This window comes from Carcharodon carcharias, chromosome 30 (genome assembly GCF_017639515.1).
Source record: "Carcharodon carcharias isolate sCarCar2 chromosome 30, sCarCar2.pri, whole genome shotgun sequence".
Classification (NCBI taxonomy): Eukaryota; Metazoa; Chordata; class Chondrichthyes; order Lamniformes; family Lamnidae; genus Carcharodon; species Carcharodon carcharias.
In genome coordinates this window covers 6,966,120-6,990,842 of record NC_054496.1, presented here as the reverse complement: position 1 = coordinate 6,990,842, position 24,723 = coordinate 6,966,120, and the positions used below count along the sequence as shown (strand labels likewise).

Here is a 24,723-nt window from a genome sequence, read left to right as displayed (position 1 = left end):
AAGGGAAGGGGGAAACAGAAAGGGGGTGGGGATGGAGGAGGGAGCTCACGACCTAAAGTTGTTGAATTCAATATTCAGTCCGGAAGGCTGTAAAGTGCCTAGTTGGAAGATGAGGTGTTGTTCCTCCAGTTTGCATTGGGCTTCACTGGAACAATGCAGCAAGCCAAGGACAGACATGTGGGCAAGAGAGCAGGATGGAGTGTTAAAATGGCAAGCGACAGGGAGGTTTGGGTCATTCTTGCGGACAAATCGCAGGTGTTCTGCAAAGCGGTCGCCCAGTTTACGTTCGGTCTCTCCAATGTAGAGGAGACCACATTGGGAGCAACGAATGCAGTAGACTAAGTTGGGGGAAATGCAAGTGAAATGCTGCTTCACTTGAAAGGAGTGTTTGGGTCCTTGGACGGTGAGGAGAGAGGAAGTGAAGGGGCAGGTATTGCATCTTTTGCGTGGGCATGGGGTGGTGCCATAGGAGGGGGTTGAGGAGTAGGGGGTGATGGAGGAGTGGACCAGGGTGTCCCGGAGGGAGCGATCCCTACGGAATGCCGACAGGGGGGGGTGAAGGGAAGATGTGTTTGGTGGTGGCATCATGCTGGAGTTGGCGGAAATGGCAGAGGATGATCCTTTGAATGCGGAGGCTGGTGGGGTGATAAGTGAGGACAAGGGGGACCCTATCATGTTTCTGGGAGGGAGGAGAAGGCATGAGGGCGGATGCGTGGGAGATGGGCCGGACACGGTTGAGGGCCCTGTCAACGACCGTGGTTGGAAAACCTCGGTTAAGGAAGAAGGAGGACATGTCAGAGGAACTGTTTTTGAAGGTAGCATCATCGGAACAGATGCGACGGAGGTGAAGGAACTGAGAGAATGGGATGGAGTCCTTACAGGAAGCGGGGTGTGAGGAGCTGTAGTCGAGATAGCTGTGGGAGTCGGTGGGTTTGTAATGGATATTGGTGGACAGTCTATCACCAGAGATTGAGACAGAGAGGTCAAGGAAGGGAAGGGAAGTGTCAGAGATGGACCACGTGAAAATGATGGAGGGGTGGAGATTGGAAGCAAAATTAATAAATTTTTCCAAGTCCCGACGAGAGCATGAAGCAGCACCGAAGTAATCATCGATATACCGGAGAAAGAGTTGTGGAAGGGGGCCGGAGTAGGACTGGAACAAGGAATGTTCCACATACCCCATAAAGAGACAGGCATAGCTGGGGCCCATGCGGATACCCATAGCCACACCTTTTATTTGGAGGAAGTGAGAGGAGTTGAAGGAGAAATTGTTCAGCGTGAGAACAAGTTCAGCCAGACGGAGGAGAGTAGTGGTGGATGGGAATTGTTCGGGCCTCTGTTCGAGGAAGAAGCTAAGGGCCCTCAGACCATCCTGGTGGGGGATGGAGGTGTAGAGGGATTGGACGTCCATGGTGAAGAGGAAGCGGTTGGGGCCGGGGAACTGGAAATTGTTAATGTGACGTAAGGTGTCAGAGGAATCACGGATGTAGGTGGGAAGGGACTGGACAAGGGGAGAGAGAAGGGAGTCAAGATAACGAGAAATGAGTTCTGTGGGGCAGGAGCAAGCTGAGACAATCGGTCTACCGGGGCAGTTCTGTTTGTGGATTTTGGGTAGGAGATAGAAGCGGGCCGTCCGAGGTTGGGCGACTATCAGGTTGGAAGCTGTGGCTCCTCACACCCCGCTTCCTGCAAGGACTCCATCCCATTCTCTCAGTTCCTTCGCCTCCGTCGCATCTGTTCCAATGATGCTACATTCAAAAACAGTTCCTCTGACATGTCCTCCTTCTTCCTTAACCGAGGTTTTCCACCCACGGTCGTTGACAGGGCCCTCAACCGTGTCCGGCCCATCTCCCACGCATCCGCCCTCATGCCTTCTCCTCCCTCCCAGAAACATGATAGGGTCTCCCTTGTCCTCACTTATCACCCCACCAGCCTCCTCATTCAAAGGATCATCCTCTGCCATTTCCGCCAACTCCAGCATGATGCCACCACCAAACACATCTTCCCTTCACCCCCCTTATCGGCATTCCATAGGGATCGCTCCCTCCGGGACATCCTGGTCCACTCCTCCATCACCCCCTACTCCTCAACCCCCTCCTATGGCACCACCCCATGCCCACGCAAAAGATGCAATACCTGCCCCTTCACTTCCTCTCTCCTCACCGTCCAAGGACCCAAACACTCCTTTCAAGTGAAGCAGCATTTCACTTGCATTTCCCCCAACTTAGTCTACTGCATTCGTTGCTCCCAATGTGGTCTCCTCTACATTGGAGAGACCAAACGTAAACTGGGCGACCGCTTTGCAGAACACCTGCGGTTTGTCCGCAAGAATGACCCAAACCTCCCTGTCGCTTGCCATTTTAACATCCACCCCGCTCTCTTGCCCACATGTCTGTCCTTGGCTTGCTGCATTGTTCCAGTGAAGCCCAATGCAAACTGGAGGAACAACACCTCATCTTCCGACTAGGCACTTTACAGCCTTCCGGACTGAATATTGAATTCAACAACTTTAGGTCGTGAGTTCCCTCCCCCATCCCCACCCCCTTTCTGTTTCCCCCTTCCCTTTTTTTTCCAATAAATTATAAAGATTTTCCTTTTCCCACCTATTTCCATTATATAATATAAAAAAAAACCCCACTAGAGCTATACCTTGAGTGCCCTACCATCCATTCTTAATTAGCACATTCGTTTAGATAATATCACCAACTTTAACTTTAACACCTATGTGTTCTATTGTACTATTGTCGTTGACATCTTTTGATGATCTGCTTCTATCACTGCTTGTTTGTCCCTACAACCACACCCCCCCCCCACCCCCCACCTCTCTGTCTCTCTATCTCTCCGCCCCCCACACACACACACCTTAAACCAGCTTATATTTCAACTCTTTCTTGGACTTGAACTCAAGTTCTGTCGAAGGGTCATGAGAACTCGAAACGTCAACTCTTTTCTTCTCCGCCGATGCTGCCAGACCTGCTGAGTTTTTCCAGGTAATTCTGTATTAATAAAATTAAGACATTCTGGAATCACTCTATCTGGTCTGCCGATTAAATCAGAAATCTGCATGCTTTGCCTGAAAGAGAAACACATTTTTAAAAACTTGCACAGACTGTGGAAAGCCGGAATAACAAACAGAACCTCTAAAACATTTGGTCTATGTGGTTTATTTACTGAAATCTATCTATAAGATTCTATTTATGCATTATGCTTCAGCAGCAAAAAATGAAAAGTTACTTGTGGAAAAATTTGTAGGGTTAGGTGGGAAAAGGTGGAGGTGTAGGACTGAGTGAGTTTCTCTTCCAGAGAGCTGACATTGGCACAATGTGCCAAATGGCTTCCTTCTCTGCTTAAACCATTCTCTGATTCCAAGCACGCAATTCTGCTACTTTTGCACATTGGCTCATGCTGCCTCATTAATCAAGCAGCTGAGCTCTGAAAGGTAAATACTGTGGCTACAAGAGCAGGTCAGAGGCTTTCAATCCTGTGGCGAGTAACTCACCCCCTGACTCCCCAAAGCGTGTCCACCATCTGCAAGGCACAAGTGTGATGGAATAATCTCCACTTGCCTGAATGAGTGCAGCTCCAACAATACTCAAGCTTGACACCATCCAGGACAAAACAGCCACTTGTTTGCTTGTCCTGATAGTCGAGGCGGCCAAAGGAATCCCATCTGCAGAAAGAAGAATAAATAGAGTGCAACTTGCACTGTGTAAGATTACCACCACCAACGCACAGTGGCAGCAGTGTGTATCAACTACAAGATGCACTGCAGAAACTCATGTCCTGACTTGGAAATATACCACTGTTCCTTCCACAATCATTCACTCCCTCCACCACCAAAGCACAGTAGCAGCAGTATGTACTATCTACAAGATGCACAAGATGCAGGAATTCACCAAGGCTCTTTAGTCAGCACCTTCCAAACCCACAACCACTACCACCTAAAAGGTCAAGAGCAGCAAACACATGGGAACCCCACCACCTGGAAGTTTCCCTCCAAGTCACTCACCATCCTGACTTGGAAATATATCGGCCATTCCTTCACTGTCGCTGAGTCAAAAACCTGGAACTCCCTCCCTAACAGCACTGTGGGTGTACCTCCACCACATGGACTGCAGCGGTTCAAGAAGGCAGCTCACCCCCACCTTCTCAAGGGCAATTAGGGATGGGCAATAAATGCTGGCCCAGCCAGCAACACCCACATCTGTAAATGAATTTTTAAAAAGGTGGAATATTCTCTCTTGGTGTGTACCTGGATGGTAATCCAAGACTCTTCTTTCCAGCAGCTTCCAAGAATCCTGAGTAAATTAGTTTGAGGTGGCCTTCAGTGAGGTCAAAGTTGACTTGAAGGAGAAAGTCATAACTCCATACCAGTTCGACAAAACTGGGCAGGTTTATTCTGGAGAGATATGGTTGAGAAATATCAACGAAATAAAAATACACCGACTGTGAATGCTGAAGATATGAAATACAGGAAGAAAATGCTGGAAATGGTCACCAGTTAGAGCAGCGTCTGTGGAGGGAGAAAAACAGAAGTGGAAAAATTAACTCTGTTTAGATGATAGGATAAGAGAAGGTGTGTTCTTGCTGCCTAATCACCCAGAGCCTGAGATGCCTATCTCAGTGGTGTCACATTGGCAAATTACCCCCAGCAATGAAGTCACCCTGGTTCACTCTCCATTGAGACAGGCCTACGTGCTGCTCAATTGGTCACCTTCAAAACGTGACCATGGTACATCTTATAAACCAACCCAGGAAACTGGAAAAGAAAGAAAATATATAATGTTAAATCTGTTTGTGGTGGACAGGGCGGTTGCGCGATGGATAGAGGGAAAAGAGGAGAGGGCATGATTGAGATCCGCAGTATTTTGCTTTTATTAAAATATTTGAACCCCGGTATCATTTCAGTTTACAGTTTATAGACATCAGCGAACTATTTATTTCTCGCCTGTCTTCAGATGGTGAGTTCCATAAAGGATGTCCGGAACTGAACCGATAGCCAGCACTGAGATGCTGCCTGTGACATTATTGGGGTTACTTACCGCTAAAGAATGATGCACAATAAACCTGAAGTCACAACATCAAACACCACACGGCAGGAGCAATGGGTTTTGTTCTGGTGTTTATTTTGCTGCTGCCAAGGAAAGATCATTGAGAATTTTAGCAACATTGCGATCGGCTCCATGTTATAAGAAAGGAAGTGAGAACGATCTTGGGTTACATTTAAAAACACAAAACTACACCCTTCCGACATTGTGACAGCACGTTTTACTTAACTGCTTTGCAATTTTGAAACTTTCCCAACAGCTTGTCTGACACTGTAAGTCACTTTCCCTGTCCAACACGAGACTGGCGATGTTACAGTCTACACATTCAAATCTGTACATTCTAACTTTCGGGAATTTACATTTGGCTGCCACAATTTGTCGCTAGTAATCTGACACTGGAGAATTTAGTTTACCCTCTCTGGGCTGCTAAATGAACTTTGTAACTAAATTCTTGCTGATTTCTCAGGTTCAGAGACCAATGAGACAGTGGAGGAGTTTCAGTCGCAGGTCCAGATGCAGGTCTCTCACGCACTGAATAATGGTGAGTGGAATATCGGAGAATACGGTGACATTGGAGGGATTTCACCTGTAGAAGTCCAAGGATTCAGACTAAAGGACAAATGATCAGAAGCTCAATCAATTTCGCAGCTAATTACTCAGTAATTCTAACACTATTTATACTTGGGTCTAGGGCTGCAATGACAAGGTCACATTTGTTACAAGTCCTGACCTAGCCCAAGAAGTTTCTCGGTCTTCTGATTTATTTTCAAACTGAGTTAGGCCGTTTCAGAGGGAATTTACCCCTTAGTGTGGGTTCAGAGTCCCGCTGGGGCCCTGCTGAACAGCAGCACTGAAACTAACTGGATTTTAACTTGGTGTTAGAGACATGTGGGGAGGGGTAAAGTTGACTCCTCTCTCACACCACACCAAGCCTGACTTTGACAGGGACTTTTGTGAATTTGGAAGGATGAAGGTATTTTACTCAATGTCTGTGTTTAGCCATTTACAGCCAGAAACAAGGCTGACTGGCTTTCTTGAGGTTTAAAACAAAAAGGGGTTAGTTTTTATTGAGTTAAAAGCCCACCCAGATAAAGATAAGGAAGCATTTAAAAAGGTAAACCTGTACTTCTCAAACGTGACCCACATTTACACACACCCAGGAGCGTGCAAAATTCACAAACTATGCTGCAGGCAGTTGCTTTCTTAACCAAATTAAAGTTCAATACTGAAAGATTTTTTTAAAAGCTTGCCGTGAAACTAACATATTTGTTCATGATATTATTGTATTGTAAAGTAGGCTTATGGGTGAGAGTGTAAATGCTTCCAGCTGTGTGATTTAATTGAATTGGAGTCAGATAGACTGCAAGCTTGAAATTATCAAAAATAGTTAGGGGTAAAAGACATCTGAAATGCTAATGAGTAAACATGGATGAGGGCTTAACATGTCGGGTGTGAAGGAAATTGGTAGTTTTAGACATGTGAATGGGTTGTTTAGGTTTCAAATGGATGATAAGATGTTTACAACTAACAAGATAAGCAAGGCCAAGCAGTGTGTTTATTTTTCCCAAAGCTACTGTCCATCTTGGCAACATGAAATATTTTTATATTATGGGAGAAGTAAATTTCCAAAGGCATACAGAACAATGGATGTTACAGATTAAAGAAAGAGAAACATATATAAAGAAGGATGGAAGGCTAAGTTGTTGGGGGGCAGGGGGTGGGGGGGGGGGGAGGGAAACATGTAAGATCCAAAAGGACCATGTAAAACAGCCTTGGGGAAGACTCCAGCCACTTTAGCAGAAGTCTGCTGTGTCCAGTAACCCAAAGTGGATGAAAGCCTTTGGAATTCCACTGTTGAATGGGTGCTGTGATAAATTTGCTGGCTTGCCTATTTAAATTTAAAATCTATTTTGGGACTGTTGCCTTAAAGGAGGTGTGTAGTTTAGGAGTCAGGTTAATTAGGGATTTTGGGATTTGTTATAGTATTAAGTAACTGTAATCTTATACATGCACTTGAAAACTTTTCTTTTATTAGTAAATGTTTTAATTTAGTTTTTAATATCTCTTTAGGTGTTAATGGACTAATTACTCATGAATTCAGTGCACAAATATTCTCATAATAAATACAAATTTAAAAAACCATTGTGATAGCATGGCCAAGTTTCCCTTGTAGATTTGGTCTGCCTGGCACACATCATAACAAGCTTGGGAGTTCACTGTTTATGAGTCCTTGGCTTGTCCCTATGGCTGTGGCAGAAATTTTTCCAAGTTCCTTAGATTCCAGGAGTTGAATTGAATTCCATGTAACTGCAATTGCTAAAGATAATTTATTTTTAATCTTTAATCCATCTCTCCTGGAAGTTATTGCATTTTGCACCTGATCTTCTGTTCAATGGAAAATTCACTATCTCTGTGCTGGATTTTTAAACTGTAAGGTATAGGGCCTTAACTTGGGAGAGGAGAGAAGGGGAGCTCCCTACTGCTCAATTGATAACTTTTCCAGACTACTGAATGCTTCTGTCTTTAGCAGCTTGTATAAAAGAGATTTCAAAATGATTACTTCAGTCACATGACCTCTCTCTCCCCATAATGATTTTAGAATGGATTTGTTACTTGTCTAAATTGTAAGTTGCTTTTGTTTCATGCCAAGGGGTGAGTAGATTCTGAAATGTCCCAGCCATTAGCTCTTTGAATGGATCATTATCCACCGTGATGAGATAGGAAAATATATTTCATGTCACTATTGTCCTAGCAGATTTTCTTTTGCTGGAGAGGTAGTCTTACAGAAATGTAAAATGTTATGTCCGGTATATTTCTCAGTAAATTGTTTTGAAGTAGTTCTTGACATCCTCTGGTGTGAAATTCCAGAGAAGGATGTTGTGGCATCTCTGACTTGTATTCCACATTGAAACTTTCCAGAAACTAGTCACTGGAATTACCAAATGCCAGGTGACTTGCAGCCATCTTTAGTCAGTGTCCTTTCTTGTCTTTAAAAAATCCTTTTTAAACAGTTCAGTATATGTTTGATCAGCTGGTGAAATTACATATTGACATCATTCATGCACAAGTCCATCATTGTGACAATGACCATAACTTCTGGCAGCTCTCAAATAACCTGACTTAGTTGCATAGATTGTCATGGTGGGATTTGAACTCAAGCTCTGGTTTGACTTTAGGACACAGCACCCAAGTCCTGATGATTGTAGCCTTCCACAATAATTGGATAAGATCTTTATGTCAGATAGCTTCATTGAACAGAAGATGGATGGGAATGAAAGACCAGAATTAGGCGTATGAAACAGTGGTGAATTGAAGGTGGAGGGTGCACACTTGGAGGGCAGCAAGGGATTGGAGAAGGAAGGATGGACACTGAAGAATTGGGGCTAGACCTACAACTCCCTGAGATCTCTGTGCTCCTCCAATTCTGACCCCCTGACATCACTGACTTCCACTGCTCTACCATTGGACGACCACGTCCTCAGCCATAAGCTCTGAAATTTCCTTCCTAAAACACTCAGCTATCTTGCTTTTAGACTCTCCTTACAGCCTATCTCCTTGACCAAGCTTTTGGGTTACCTGTCCCAATGTCTCCTTATTTAGCTGAGTGTCAGATTTTGCTGATAATACTCCTGTGAAATACCTTGGGATGTTTTACTTTGTTAAAGGCACTATCTAAATGCAAGTTGTTGTTGTTCTATATACCTGTCCTATATAATCTTCCTATTTCTCCCACCAATGTAACCTGGATTCCATCATCTCCCACTCCAACTTACCTCTCCTTGCATCTCAAACCTTGGCGGGGTGGGGGAAACATTAACTTTCTGAATCTCCTCTTCCTAGTGTAAATCTGTACATTGCAAATCTCAGGCGTTAGTTGATATCCTGTTATGAATTGCTTAATACAACCCAGAGAGGTGAAGGGATTTATTTTCCCTGCATTGTAACTCATGCTGCACACATTTTGAGTTAATTTCCTATATTCTAACCCTGAAGTCTAAACCTTTAGTTTCAGACAAATCAGAACTGAAGGAACTCGAGCTGCGTATTCGAAATGAAGTGACACAGTTGGGTGAAAGAGGTGAGTGGGACAGTGTTGGATCAATTGAGTGGCTGCATGATTCAGTCAGTGGAAACTGGGAAAATAAACCCCCTCCCAATCTCACTCAGAATTAGACAGAGAACATGTTTCCCCTTTGCCATCCCAAGTCTCCACTATTGGCAAGTGTGTACAGGAGGACATTAAGTGAGGACAGAATTGGGATTGACTGTGATGCACCCCATACCTAATTAGCCAGCCTGCACTCATGTTTGACTCCCACGCTAAGAATCGTGTGAGGAACCCTGTTCTCCTGCCCAATGAACACAAATGGAGCCCCTCAGGAAAAGAGGAATAGAAGTTGTGGAGCTCAGAAGAGAATTCTATCCCATAAAGAAATATAGAAAATTTATGGCACAAAAGGAGGCCATTCAGCCCATCATACCTCTCCCAACCAGGAAAGAGAAAATCAGCCATGACTTCCTCTTTTAATTTAGTGTGTGTTTAATAATAACTTCGACAAAACCTCATTCTGATTATATACATCAGCTTCCTGCAACCCGAAGGAATTTCATTCCTGGATAAAAGCAAAAAACTCGGATGCTGGAAATCCAAAACAAAAATAACAATACCTAGAAAAACTCAGCCGGCCTGGCAGTATCTGCGGAGAGGAACACAGTTAACGTTTCGAGTCCTTTTGACTCTTCAACAGAATTAAGGAAAAATAGAAGAGAGTGAAATATAAGCTGGTTTTGGTGGGGGGGGGGGGGGTTGGTGGGACAGGTATACCTGGATAGAGGGCCAGTGATAGGTGGAGATAACCAAAAGATGTCACAGACAAAAGGACAAAGAGGTGTTGAAGGTGGTGATATTATCTAAGGAGTGTGCTAATAGGTGACATTAAGGGTAGAAAGCAGGACAAGCAAGGTACAGATAGCCCTAGTGGGGGTGGGGTGGGGGGAAGGGATCGAAATAGGCTAAAAGGTAGAGATAAAACAATGGATGGAAATACATTAAAAAATAATGGAAATAGGTGGGAAAAGAAAAATCTATATAATTATTGGAAAAAAGGGGAATCGGAAAGAGGATGGGGATGGAGGAGAGAGTTCGTGATCTAAAATTGTTGAACTCAACATTCAGTCCAGAAGGCTGTAAAGTGCCTAGTCGGAAGATGAGATGCTGTTCCTCCAGTTTGCGTTGAGCTTCACTGGAACAATGCAGCAGGCCAAGGACAGACATGTGGGCATGAGAGCAGGGTGGGGTGTTGAAATGGCAAGTGACAGGGAGGACTGGGTCATGCTTGTGGACAGACTGAAGGTGTTCTGCAAAGCGGTCACCCAGTCTGCGTTTGGTCCCTCCAACATAGAGGAGACCACATTGGGAGCAGAGAATGCAGTAGACTAAATTGAGGGAAGTGCAAGTGAAATGCTGCTTCACTTGAAAGGAGTGTTTGGGCCTTTGGACAGTGAGGAGAGGGGAAGTAAAGGGGCAGGTGGTGCCCCTTCTGCGGTTGCATGGGAAGGTCCCGTGGGAGGGGGTTGAGGTGTAGGGGGTGATGGAGGAGTGGGCCAGGGTGTCCCAGAGGGAATGATCCCTGTGGAATGTCGCCAGTGGGGGTGAAGGGAAGATGTGTTTGGTGGTGGCATCATGCTGGAGTTGGCGGAAATGGTGAAGGATGATCCTTTGAATGCGGAGGCTGGTGGGGTGATAAGTGAGGACAAGGGGGACCCTATCATGTTTCTGGGAGGGAGGAGAAGGCGTGAGGGCAGATGCGCGGGAGATGGGCCGGACACAGTTGAGGACCCTGTCAACCACTGTGGATGGAAAACCTCAGTTAAGGAAGAAGGAGGACATGTCAGAGGAACTGTTTTTGAAGGTAGCATCATCAGAACAGATGCAACGGAGGCGAAAGAACTGAGAGAATGGGATGGAGTCCTTACAGGAAGCGGGGTGTGAGGAGCTGTTGTTGAGGTAGCTGTGGGAGTCGGTAAGTTTGTAATGAATATTGGTGGACAGTCTATCACCAGAGATTGAGACAGAGAGGTCAAGAAAGGGAAGGGAAGTGTCAGAGATGGACCACGTGAAAATGATGGATGGGTGGAGATTGGAAGCAAAATTAATAAATTTTTCCAAGTCCCGACAAGAGCACAAAGCGGCACCGAAGTAATCATCGATGTAGCGGAGAAAGAGTTGTGGAAGGGGGCCGGAATAGGACTGGAACAAAGAATGTTCCACATACCCCATAAAGAGACAGGCATAGCTGGGGCCCATGCGGGTACCCATAGCCACACCTTTTATTTGGAGGAAGTGAGAGGAGTTGAAGGAGAAATTGTTCAGCGTGAGAACAAGTTCAGCCAGACAGAGGAGAGTAGTGGTGGATGGGGATTGTTCGGGCCTCTGTTCGAGGAAGAAGCTAAGGGCCCTCAGACCATCCTGGTGGGGGATGGAGGTGTAGAGGGATTGGATGTCCATGGTGAAGAGGAAGCAGTTGGGGCCAGGGAACTGGAAATTTTTGATATGATGTAGGGTGTCAGAGGAATCACAGATGTAGGTGGGAAGGGACAGGGGAGAGAGAAGGGAGTCAAGATATTAAGAAATGAGTTCTGTGGGGCAGGAACAGGCTGACACGATCAGTCTGCCGGGACAGTTCTGTTTGTGGATTTTGGGTAGGAGGTAGAAGCGGGCCGTCCAAGGTTGGGAGACTATCAGGTTGGAAGCTGTGGAAGGAAGATCTCCAGAGGAGATGAGGTCAGTAACAGTCCTGGAAACAATGGCTTGATGTTCAGTGGTGGGGTCATGGTCCAGGGAGAGGTAGGAGGAAGTGTCTGCGAGTTGACAATCAGCTTCTGCGAGGTAGAGGTCAGTGCGCCAGACAACAACAGCACCACCCTTGTCAGCGGGTTTGATGACAATGTCAGGGTTGGACCTGAATTCTTGTTCAATGAAGAGCATTGATGGTCAGTCTCCAGCAGGGGACAGCAGCGCTCAATCCTTCCCCAGCCTGGGGCTCTGAGCAGAAGTCACAGCCTCCACTGAAAGGAACCTGGACAATGTTCCTCCCTCCTCAGCAAACTACCCTCCCTCAACCAACTACCATTCCTCAATCAACTTCCCTTCTTCAAGCAACAACCTTCCCTCAGTCAACTACCCTCCCTCAATCAACCTCCCTCCTTCAACAATCTACCCTCCCTCACTCAGCAACCTTCCCTCAACAATCTACCCTCCCTCAATCAACTACCCTCCCTCAACAATCTACCCTCCCTGAATCAACTACCCTCCCTGAATCAACTACCCTCCCTCAACAATCTACCCTCCCTGAATCAACTACCCTCCCTGAATCAACTACCCTCCCTCACTCAGCAACCTTCCCTCAACCAACTACCCTCCTTCAATCAACTTCCTTACCTCAACTACCCTCCCTCAATCAACTTCACTCCCTCAACCAACTACCCTCCCTCAATCGACTACCTACCTCAACCAACTACCTTCCTTCAAACAACATACTCCCTGAATCAACATCCGTCCCTCAATCAACATCACTCCCTCAACCAACTACCCTCCCCTCTTAATCAACTACCCTCCCTCAACCAACCAACCTCCTTCAATTAACTTCACTCCCTCAACCAACTACCCTCCCTCAATCAACTACCTACCTCAACCAACTACCTTCTTTCAAACAACATACTCCCTGAATCAATATCCGTCCCTCAATCAACATCATTCCCTCAACCAACTACCCTCCCCTCTTAATCAACTACCCTCCCTCAACCAACCAACCTCCTTCAATTAACTTCCTTCCCTCAACCAACTACCCTCTCTCAACCTACTACCCTTCCTCAACCAACATCGCTCCCTTAATCAACATCCCCCCATCAACATTCTTCCCTCAATCGACATTCCTCGCTCAATCAAGTACCCTCCCTCAATCAACATTCTTCCCTCCCATGGGCATAGTGGTATTGTCACTGACTAGTATTCCAGAGACCCGGGTTCAAACTCCACCATGGCAAAACATGAAACTTGATTCCAATAAAAATCTGGAATTAAAAGTTTGCTGATGACCTTAAATGATTGTCATAAAAACCCATCTGGTTCACTAATCCCCTTTAGGGGTAGAAATCTGTTGTCTTTGCCTGGTCTGGCCTACATGTGACTCCAGACCCTTAAATACCCTCTGAGCAAGGGCAATTTGGGATGGGCAGTAAATGCTGGTCCAGCCAGTGATGCCCACATCCCATGAATGAATATAAAAAAAGCCAAAACAAATACAGAATTACCTGGAAAAACTCAGCAGGTCTGGCAGCATCGGCGGAGAAGAAAAGAGTTGATGTTTCGAGTCCTCATGACCCTTCAACAGAACTAGGTGAATCCAAGGAGAGGGGTGATATATAAGCTGGTTTAAGGTGGGGCGGGGGGGGGGTCAGTTGGGGGGAGAGAAGTGGAGGGGGTTAGGGTTAGGCAAGGTGTTTACTAAAACCCGCTTTCACAGCCATATCTCCTTTCTCATCTCCAACTTACTCCACATGGATTTCAACTGAAATTCCACCCCTCATGTTTCGAACCCACCCAGGATTACAGGTATCTCTGGGACATAAAACGTTTCTCGGGCTGCTGTTCCCGTCACATTCTGAAATCCACTCTCAGTGCCATGCACCGCCATATGAACACACTCGACCTCTCCCTCCAGCAGCACCGCCGTACCCTTTTTCAAAGCTGCGCGTGCCCCCAGTTTCATTTTATCCTTCGGCTCATCCGACGCCTCAACAAGAAACTTTTTCTCTTTCTCTCAAGTGCTAAGGAATGCATGCTCCAACAACTCATCGACACCAACACCCATCTAGGACCCTCCACCCCTGCCTGTTCCTCCGTCCCCATCCCATCATCCAATCCCAACCCCAGCCGTGTATTCACTATACCCCCTGACCTTCCCCTCTCCGATGCTGAACGTTCAGTGCTCAGCAAAGGACTTAGTTTCATACCCTTACGCCCTCATCTCAATGGATTTCGGGCTCAGCACGATGCTGAACTCTTCTTCCGCCGTCTTCGTCTCCGGGCTCAGTTCTTTGGGCAGGAGTCCTCTCCCCGTTCAACAGATCCTTTTACCCATCTCCAATATTCTCCCTCCACCTGGACCCCTCCCTCTGGATTCTTACCTTCTCTTGATCTGTTCATTGAGAACTGTCGGCACGACATTAGTCGTCTCAATTTCTCTGCTCCTCTCACCCATTCTAATCTGTCTCTCTCTGAACTTACTGCACTTCGTTCTCTCAGGTCCAACCCTGACATTGTCATCAAACCCGCTGACAAGGGTGGTGCTGTTGTTATCTGGCGCACTGACCTCTACCTCGCGGAGGCTGAGCGTCAACTCGCAGACACTTCCTCCTACCTCTCCCTGGACCATGACCCCACCACTGAACATCAAGCCACTGTTTCCAGGACTGTCATTGACCTCATCTCCTCTGGGGATCTTCCTCCCACAGCTTCCAACCTGAGAGTCTCCCAACCTCGGACGGCCTGCTTCTACCTCCTACCCAAAATCCACAAACAGAACTGCCCCGGTAGACCGATCGTGTCAGCTTGCTCCTGCCCTACGGAACTCATTTCTCGTTATCTTGACTCCCTTCTCTCTCCCCTTGTCCAATCCCTTCCCACCTACATCCGTGATTCCTCTGACACCTTACGTCACATCAACAATTTCCAGTTCCCTGGCCCCAACCACTTCCTCTTCACCATGGACGTCCAATCCTTTTACACCTCCATCCCCCACCAGGATGGTCTGAGGGCCCTTTGCTTCTTCCTCGAACAGAGGCCCGAACAATCCCCATCCACCACTACTCTCCTCCATCTGGCTGAACTTGTTCTCACGCTGAACAATTTTTCCTTCAACTCCTCTCACTTCCTCCAAATAAAAGGTGTGGCTATGGGTACCTGCATGGGCCCCAGCTATGCCTGTCTCTTTATGGGGTATGTGGAACATTCCTTGTTCCAGTCCTACTCCAGCCCCCTTCCACAACTCTTTCTCCGGTACCTCGATGATTACTTTGGTGCTGCTTCATGCTTTCGTCGGGACTTGGAAAAATTTATTAATTTTGCTTCCAATCTCCACCCCTCCATCATTTTCACATGGTCCATCTCTGACACTTCCCTTTCCTTCTTTGACCTCTCTGTCTCAATTTCTGGTGATAGATTGTCCACCAATATCCATTACAAGCCTACCGACTCCCACAGCTACCTTGACTACAGCTCCTCACACCCCGCTTCCTGTAAGGACTCCATCCCATTCTCTCAGTTCCTTCGCCTCCGTCGCATCTGTTCCGATGATGCTACCTTCAAAAACAGTTCCTCTGACATGTCCTCCTTCTTCCTTAACCGAGGTTTTCCACCCACGGTCGTTGACAGGGCACTCAACCGTGTTCGGCCCATCTCCCACACATCCGCCCTCACGCCTTCTCCTCCCTCCCAGAAACATGATAGGGTCCCCCTTGTCCTCACTTATCACCCCACCTGCCTCCACATTCAAAGGATCATCCTGTGCCATTTCCGCCAACTCCAGCATGATGCCACCACCAAACACATCTTCCCTTCACCCCCCCTGTCGGCATTCCGTAGGGATCGCTCCCTCCGAGACACCCTGGTCCACTCCTCCATCACCCCCTACTCCTCAACCCCCACCTATGGCACCACCCCATGCCCACGCAAAAGATGTAACACCTGCCCCTTCACTTCCTCTCTCCTCACCATCCAAGGGCCCAAACACTCCTTTCAAGTGAAGCAGCATTTCACTTGCCTTTCCCCCAACTTAGTCTACTGCATTCGTTGCTCCCAATGTGGTCTCCTCTACATTGGAGAGACCAAACGTAAACTGGGCGACCGCTTTGCAGAACACCTGCGGTTTGTCCGCAAGAATGACCCAAACCTCCCTGTCCCTTGCCGTTTTAACACTCCACCCTGCTCTCTTGCCCACATGTCTATCCTTGGCTTGCTGCATTGTTCCGTTGAAGCCCAATGCAAACAGGAGGAACAGCACCTCATCTTCCGACTAGGCACTTTACAGCCTTCGGGACTGAATATGAATTCAACAACTTTAGATCTTGAACACCCTCCTCCATCCCCATCCCCTTTCTGTTTCTTCCCCTTTCCTTTTGTTTTTTCAAATAATTTATATAGATTTTTCTTTTCCCACCTATTTCCATTATTTTTAAAATATTTTTAAATATTTTATGCTCCTCCCACCCCCACTAGAGCTATACCTTGAGTGCCCTACCATCCATTCTTAATTAGCACATTTGTTTAGATAATATCACCAACTTTACCACCTGTGTTCTTTTGTTCTGTTGTCTGTGACATCTTTTGATGATCTGCTCCTATCACTGCTTGTTTGTCCCTACAACCACACTCCCCCCCACTTCTCTCTCCCTACCCAAACCCCCCTCCCCCCACCTTAAACCAGCTTATATTTCACCCCTCTCCTTGGATTCATCTAGTTCTGTTGAAGGGTCATGAGGACTCAAAACGTCAACTCTTTTCTTCTCCGCCAATGCTGCCAGACCTGCTGAGTTTTTCCAGGTAATTCTGTTTTTGTTTTGAATTTCCAGCATCTGCAGTTTTTTGTTTTTATAAAAAAAGCCAACATCATTCCCTCAACTGAAACTACCCTCCCTCAACCAACGTCCCTCCTTCAAATGGGTTTGTGTGTGTAAGGGAGTGTTAATGAGTTAGTGTCTTTGTGTGCGTTGTGTGTGTACATAAGTGAATGAGTGTTAGTGAGTAAGTGTACGGGAGAGAGTGAGTTAGTATATGTGCTTGTGTTTGCAGGTATGCAAGTATGTTTGTGTGCGTGAGTATGTTTGTAGTGGAGGGAGTGTTAATGAGCGAGTGTTAGTGAGTGTAGGGGAGGGAGGGAGTTAGTGTGAGTGTGTGCGTAGGGGAGGGAGTGTAATGAGTTAGTTTGTGTAGGGGAGGTAGGGAGTTAGTATGTGCGTGTGTAGGGGAGGGAGTGTAATGAGTTAGTGTGTGTAGGGGAGGGAGGGAGTTAGTATGAGTATGTGTGTAGGGGAGGGAGTTAGTATGAGTGTGTGTGTAGGGGAGGGAGTTAGTATGAGTGTGTGTGTAAGGGAGGGAGTGTAATGATTGAATGTGTGTAAGGGAGGGAGGGAGTTAGTATGAGTGTGTGTGTAGGGGAGGGAGTTAGTATGAGTGTGTGTGTAGGGGAGGGAGTGTAATGAGTGAGTGTGTGTGTAGGGGAGGGAGTTAGTATGAGTGTGTGTGTAGGGGAGGGAGTGTAATGAGTGAGTGTGTGTGTAGGGGAGGGAGTTAGTATGAGTGTGTGTGTAGGGGAGGGAGTGTAATGAGTGAGTGTGTGTGTAGGGGAGGGAGTTAGTATGAGTGTGTGTGTAGGGGAGGGAGTGTAATGAGTGAGTGTGTGTGTAGGGGAGGGAGTTAGTATGAGTGTGTGTGTAGGGGAGGGAGTGTAATGAGTGAGTGTGTGTATAGGGGAGGGAGGGAGTTAGTATGAGTGTGTATGTAGGGGAGGGAGTTAGTATGAGTGTGTGTGTAGGGGAGGGAGTGTAATGAGTGAGTGTGTGTGTAGGGGAGGGAGTTAGTATGAGTGTGTGTGTAGGGGAGGGAGTGTAATGAGTGAGTGTGTGTAGGGGAGGGAGTTAGTATGAGTGTGTGTGTAGGGGAGGGAGTGTAATGAGTGAGTGTGTGTGTAGGGGAGGGAGTTAGTATGAGTGTGTGTGTAGGGGAGGGAGTGTAATGAGTGAGTGTGTGTGTAGGGGAGGGAGTTAGTATGAGTGTGTGTGTAGGGGAGGGAGTGTAATGAGTGAGTGTGTGTGTAGGAGAGGGAGGGAGTTAGTGTGAGTGTGTATGTAGGGGAGGGAGGGAGTTAGTATGAGTGTGTATGTAGGGGAGGGAGGGAGTTAGTATGAGTGTGTATGTAGGGGAGGGAGGGAGTTAGTATGAGTGTGTATGTAGGGGAGGGAGGGAGTTAGTATGAGTGTGTATGTAGGGGAGGGAGGGAGTTAGTGTGAGTGTGTATGTAGGGGAGGGAGGGAGTTAGTGTGAGTGTGTATGTAGGGGAGGGAGGGAGTTAGTGTGAGTGTGTATGTAGGGGAGGGAGGGAGTTAGTATGAGTGTGTATGTAGGGGAGGGAGGGAGTTAGTGTGAGGGTGTGTGTAGGGGAGGGAGTGTAATGAGTGAGTGTGTGTGTAGGGGAGGGAGGGAGTTAGTGTGAGTGTGTATGTAGGGGAGGGAGGGAGTTAGTGTGAGGGTGTGTGTAGGAGAGGGAGTGTAATGAGTGAGTGTGTATGTAGGGGAGGGAGTGTAATGAGTGAGTGTGTGTGTAGGGGAGGGAGGGAGTTAGTGTGAGTGTGTATGTAGGGGAGGGAGGGAGTTAGTATGAGTGTGTATGTAGGGGAGGGAGGGAGTTAGTGTGAGTGTGTATGTAGGGGAGGGAGGGAGTTAGTATGAGTGTGTATGTAGGGGAGGGAGGGAGTTAGTATGAGTGTGTATGTAGGGGAGGGAGGGAGTTAGTGTGAGTGTGTATGTAGGGGAGGGAGGGAGTTAGTATGAGTGTGTATGTAGGGGAGGGAGGGAGTTAGTGTGAGGGTGTGTGTAGGGGAGGGAGTGTAATGAGTGAGTGTGTGTGTAGGGGAGGGAGGGAGTTAGTGTGAGTGTGTATGTAGGGGAGGGAGGGAGTTAGTGTGAGGGTGTGTGTAGGAGAGGGAGTGTAATAAATTGCTTTGTTTATACCGGCCATGCTGTATGATCTACTCGTGATTCCCTCTTGCTGTTTAGTTTTGGCAGAGTTAACAAAGAACACCGTTAATTTAATCAACTCCGTGACCAGCAAACTGGAAATGTTACCAGAACCTGGTGAGTACACCTTTAAGGCAAAGTCTTCCAGTCCCCTATCAGCGGGAAGGGGGGGGGAGAAATTAATTGGGCGTCCGGTCATAAACTCAGTTTCCTGACAGCGGGATGACCCTTCTGGAATTCTGTTCCCGGGGGAAAGGTGGGTCAAACTCTCCAATGAGCAATGTTGGGAAGTCCTTGTGCACACATCAGCAAGGTCGGGCATGTTCGTTAAAAGGCCAGCTCACCCGAATTAAATTCCCGGCCAGTGGGGAGTTGGGACCTTCACTTTCACCGCGGTGTATGTAAGGGGCGTGCGCCCGGCGAGGGAGAGACTTCGTGGGCAGGGACGTCCACTTCCAGCCTGCCCCCACCATGGGAGTCAGCGAGCGCCTGGGGTGGGGTGTGGGGTGGGTGGGAATTGCAGATTTCATGGCGCTGGACAGCGCAGGATCGCGGGTGGTCAGTCACCCCCACCCCACCCCAAAGCAGACCATCACTCCCACTTGCTTCGAGTTCAGAGGGGGAAGGTTACACCTGAGTGCCTGTCGATATGTAAATGCTCAGCGGTCTGACTGAGCCCGAGGGAGGTAGGTTTTAGGGGAATCGCCTTGGAGAGCTGGAGATGCCGAGAGGTTTTGGGGAGGTAACGATAGGGCCGGGATTCGCCAGCTCCACTGTGGCGGGGGTCTCAGGCAGAAGCCCATTGACTTTCAGTGGGACCGGCCGGATAATCCCCGGTGGCGGGTAACAAGAGTTTAAGGCTTCAGCAGCTGATGCGAAACCTCCAAACATGAAGTGATGGCAACTGGGGAAGTGCAAGAGGCCAGAATTGAAGGGGAATTTGGCGCACTAAAAACATGCTCTTAAACCTGAAAACTGTGGTTGACTGAAAGTCACTTCCTCTGCGTTGGGGTTAATTTAGTAAAATTGACGCTATTTTTGTTGATTTGGCCTCTCGATGTTGACAGGTGAATAAATGTTAAAATGTTTTTCAGCGTGTCAGAACCTTCAGTGCCCTCGCCATTGGATACACTTCAATGACAGCTGTTACTACTATTCAACTGAAAAAGCCTCCTGGAACTCGAGCAGTTTGTACTGTTCCCTCCGCGGGGCCCACCTTCTGGTCGTTAACAGTGTTTATGAGCAGGTGAAGCCAGGTTTACACGCTCTGTCTGTGTGTGTGTGTGTGTGTGTGATCGAGAGTCTGGTGTTGGAGAGGGTACAGAGAAAGGATGAAGGGGTTCAGTTACGTGGAAAAGTTTGGACTGTTCTCCTTCAAGCAGAAAGCTGGGCGCCCTGAGGCAGTTTTTCAAAGTTCTGAGTGGCGGGCCGAGGGTGGGGTGGTGGGGGCGGTGTTGATAAAGTAGTTGGGGAGGAACTAGCTTTTCTGGAAAGTGGGTCAGTAACCAGTGGTCATAAATTGAAAATAATTGGGACAAGGGAAAATGAGGAGAAATGTTTTTACACAGAGGATTGCTAAGATCTGGAACACACTGAAAGAATCAGATTCCACTGGAACTTTCTGAAGGACAGTTGGACATGTTCCTGAAGAGGGCTGATTTACAGAATTGTAGGAAAAAGCTGGGATTAATTGCAGACCTTTTCAGAGAGCTAGCACAAGAACAATGACTGCCTTTTGTACTCTTGACCTCCAATGATCTAAATAGGGCAGCTAACACTTTCCAGATCTAAGCCAGGAAGAATTTCCTTTGGTTACAGAACCAAGTAGGTGGATGGCATTGAGATAAATTTCTATTCATCTATTGCCTTTCCTTTCTGAAGCTCACTCCCCAGCCCCCGCAAAAATTGGAACCTGACCCCTCGAGTGAAAAGGTAATCTAATAGATTGTTGGGAGCGGCTTGAGGGGCTGAATGGCCTCATGCTGTTCCTGTGTTGCTATGAGTATTCCAATTAAGGAGATGAGATAAAAATAGCGTGCTTTGGCTTTTGGCTGGGGGGGGGGGTTGTTGCAGTGGTGGTGGTGGGAGGTGTGGCGGGGGGGGATGTGGGGTGGCGATGGAGGGATGAGGCTGGATTCCATGAGGCAGGGGTAGGAGCAGAGTTGCACAGGATGGGACGTTGGAGTGTGACAGAGCGGATGGGATATGGGACGAGTTGGGACTGGGGTTTCCAGTGCTGCTGATGGCAATTCATTCAGATCCCTAATATCCCTCGAGGGATAATGGGGGCCAACTTTCCTCTCCCTGTCACCACAGCGTCGGTTCGGCACTGTGCTTTCCGGTTTGCGAGGGGGTGGGGGGGTGGGGCTGACTCGATGCCAGCTCCACAGATGCTGCCAGAGCTGCTGAGTTTTCCCAGTGCTTCCTGTTTTTATTCCAATGCCAGCTGAGCCTTGCTGTATCAAGCCAAGAATCTGGGGCTTGGCGGATCACAGAGAGGGAATTTAGACACTGCTCAAAGCGCACCTAGACTGGCTCCTAGTAGGAAAAGGAGTCAACACAATGCACCGATGATTTGTTGAGCAGGTTTGGCTTTTGCAATGTCCTGGAGATTCATCTTTAATTCTGAATGGCAGTTAAGGATGGGAAATGAATCACACTCATCTGAAGAAAGAATAAAAAAATACAAATAATGTTCTATTCCCATCCTTGTGCAGCATTTTGCTACCCTGGAAACACAGTCCAAGAGATTCTGGATTGGCCTGAGCGATCACATTGGTAAGAATAAATGGCAATGGGTCGATGGCACAGATTACAACACAACACCAAAGTAAGTTTAGTCAAAAGGCACAAAACCCACGTGCCAGACACTGGCTTTGTGAGCGACTCAAAGTGCAGTTTTTTATTACTTAATGTAAAAACATAGGTTCCAATATCGTCTCAGAGCTAGATATTGTTAACAATAATTATTGCATTATAAAGCCTCCTCAGTGATGAAGAACTGATATGTAAATGTTTGTTAGTATAAAACTTGCTGATAAAAAGACATGTTGTCGGAGCTTTTCACCTTGCATTCTCCATGGCAATACCTCTACCAATGAGAGTCTACTTGCCAACCAATCTCTTCTCATGCAGTATAAATTATTGTTCCCTTTACAATTTGGTATTCTTGCAAATTGACCTGATGAATGCAAGAGGAAAAGCTTCAACAGGTGTCTTTTTATGGCAATGCTCATGTCTGATGTGCAGTATGTAATGGCACAGCTGATGGTAAATGCTGAATTGTTCAAATCCCAAAGGGAAACTTGAAACAACTACCACAACTTGTTTTGCAATTTGTATAAATTTCGAGATGCGGGCCTTGAATTCAGTAGTAATAAGACCACCACGTCTTACAGGTTTTTACAAAACTAGATTAAACATTTATTAATAGAAGAAATAGAAGATTAATAGACTTTAAATACATACATAGATGTACAAATTACTACTATGATAACATCTAAATCCTCTACTTAATCTGACTCCCAGTTATACTTTCGTTAAGTAAAACACATTTTAAAAGACCCAGGCAAATTAAATGATACCCTGAACAGTCAAATTCAAAGTGAGTTATCTTAATTTCAGTCCCTGAAGGCAGCAGTTTGGTACATACAGGCTGAAGGCATTTCACACTTGTTGAATCTTAGACTGCTTACCCTTACACACAGCCTTCACTCCTTTATTCTTATTTTTCCCTTTGAATGCAAATACCCATTGTTTCACTATGTCTTTTGAACTTTACCCCTCGAGTAATAAAAAATCTATCATAGTACCAATTCCACCAGTATTCTCTGGGAAAAATAAACACACTATTTCTTACTACTTCTGCTGGCTAGGTGTACATTACACCCCTACTTTTGGATTCAAGCCACACTAGTTTGTTAAAAAATGCAAATTGCCCCCTTTACACTTCACATTCTAAACCTTCCTTGTGTTTACTTAATTAACATTTCAAACCTAACTTCTTTTCTTACATCAAAGCACCCCGGCTATCTGCCTCTAATTCAATTAAGTCACACACACACACACACACACACACACACACACACACACGTGTGTATAGACACATAAGCACAGACTCTGTTACAATAAATTCCAGTAATATTATGGACATTATTGTATCTTCCTGACAAGTGTGATGGTGGGAATCATCTCTCAGAATGGCATCCCAACTGTCCCTTGAAACAATATCTTCAGCAACAACAAGTTGCATTTATATAGCACCTTTAACAAAGTAAAACTTCCTGAGGCATTTCACAGGAACGGTTTTCAAATAAAATTTGACACCAAACCATATAAGGAGATATTGGGACAGGTGACCAAAGGTTTAGTCAAAGGGGTGGGTTTCAAGGAACATCATAACAGAGGAAAGAGGAGTAGAGAGGTTAGGGAGGAAATTCCAGAGGTTTGGACACAGACAGCTGAAGGCACAGCCACTAATAGTAGAACAATGAAAGTCGGGGATGGGCAAGAGGCCGGAACCGGATCAACGCAGAGATCCCGAGGTGTTCTGAGGCTGGAGGAGGTTACAGAGATAGTGAGGGGGCAAGGCCATGGATGAGAATCCTAAATGGTCTCTTGATGGTATGATTTGTTCATTAAAGGGAGCACTATATTGCCTGCGCTACAGTGGTGAATCTCCGGCATTGGATACTGCAATAACCGGGTTTTGTTCCTCAGATTCTGGATGCCGGGAGAACCAAACAGCCATCTTGAAGGCTGTGCTCACCTGTGGATGGATGGGTTGTGGAACGATGCCCCATGTACTGTGGAAGATTACTTCATCTGTGAAATTGAGGCCCAGCATTAAGCATGTTGCCAAGTCTGGTGCACTGTGGCTATTGAGCATTTGGAATGTGAAAGCACTAACTACTTTGTACCTCTCTGCTCAGCTCTATTTGCATTTATATAGCACCTTTCATCACTCCCCGATATTGCAAAGCTCACAGCCAGTGAAGCACTTCTGAAATGTAGTCACTGTTGTAATGTAAGAAATGTGGCAGCCAATTTACATACAGCAAGCTCCCACAAACAGCAATGTGATAAATGTACAGATAATCTGTTTTTGCAATGTTGATTAATGGTTAAGTATTGGCCAAGGACACCCAGGAGAGCTCCCCTGCTCCTCTTTGAAATAGTGGCGTGGAATCTTTGAGATTTTACACTGAAGTCACAGCACCTGATCAGGAGACTCCACCCATATCCCCGCCCTGTCTATCACACAGAAATTCAACCTGAATGTGCTTCACATTGTTGTGGGTCCCATCCCATCATTGACTATATTCATCTTTCGTCTGCATTACAGCAACAGCGTGGCACAGCAAGGCAACGTTAGCAGGGTGACCGGGAAAGAGCAGGAGGGATATGAGACTAGTTAAATAGCCCTTTCAAATAGCTGGCACAGGCATGGTGGGTGAATGACCCCTTTCTGTTGCTGAATGATTTTATGATTCTTTTTATTTTGTGTTCTGACAAGTTTTGTAAAGCTTCGCTCAACATTTATGATGTGAAACTTCTGAATAAAGTAAAAGTTTTGGAGTTCTCTGTATCTGTCATGGAGTCAGAATGTTGTAACACATCAGAAACCGCACTGCATCCGACAAAAACTGTCACATCAGCTACACCCTGTCTCCCACTCTGGGAGTTGACAGAGGGAGGGAGGGGTTTCTTTCACTTTGGGAACCCTCCCCTCCCAAATTTTGTGTCACTGAAATGCTTCACTCCAAGTTCCCTTTCAACCTTTGAGCCTTCCTGTGATTTGCCCACCAAAATAGTTTGTGCCTTGTCAGAGTCAGTGTCCCAGGAAGCACAAGTTTCCTGGGTTTACATTGGTGATGTACT

General features: G+C 46.6%; 1 protein-coding gene across 1 annotated transcript in view; it reads left to right on the top strand.

The window, feature by feature from the left end:
- LOC121271335 (asialoglycoprotein receptor 1-like) overlaps nucleotides 1-24,424 on the top strand; it is a 30,108-nt gene extending 5,684 nt beyond the window's left edge. The window contains exons 3-8 of the mRNA XM_041177273.1: nucleotides 5,515-5,589; nucleotides 9,055-9,126; nucleotides 18,883-18,960; nucleotides 19,938-20,089; nucleotides 21,561-21,673; nucleotides 23,563-24,424. Coding sequence (XP_041033207.1) covers nucleotides 5,515-5,589; nucleotides 9,055-9,126; nucleotides 18,883-18,960; nucleotides 19,938-20,089; nucleotides 21,561-21,673; nucleotides 23,563-23,692 — 620 coding nt within the window. The 3' untranslated portion in view covers nucleotides 23,693-24,424. The remainder of the gene's footprint in view (nucleotides 1-5,514; nucleotides 5,590-9,054; nucleotides 9,127-18,882; nucleotides 18,961-19,937; nucleotides 20,090-21,560; nucleotides 21,674-23,562) is intronic.
- Nucleotides 24,425-24,723: the final 299 nt, after the last annotated feature.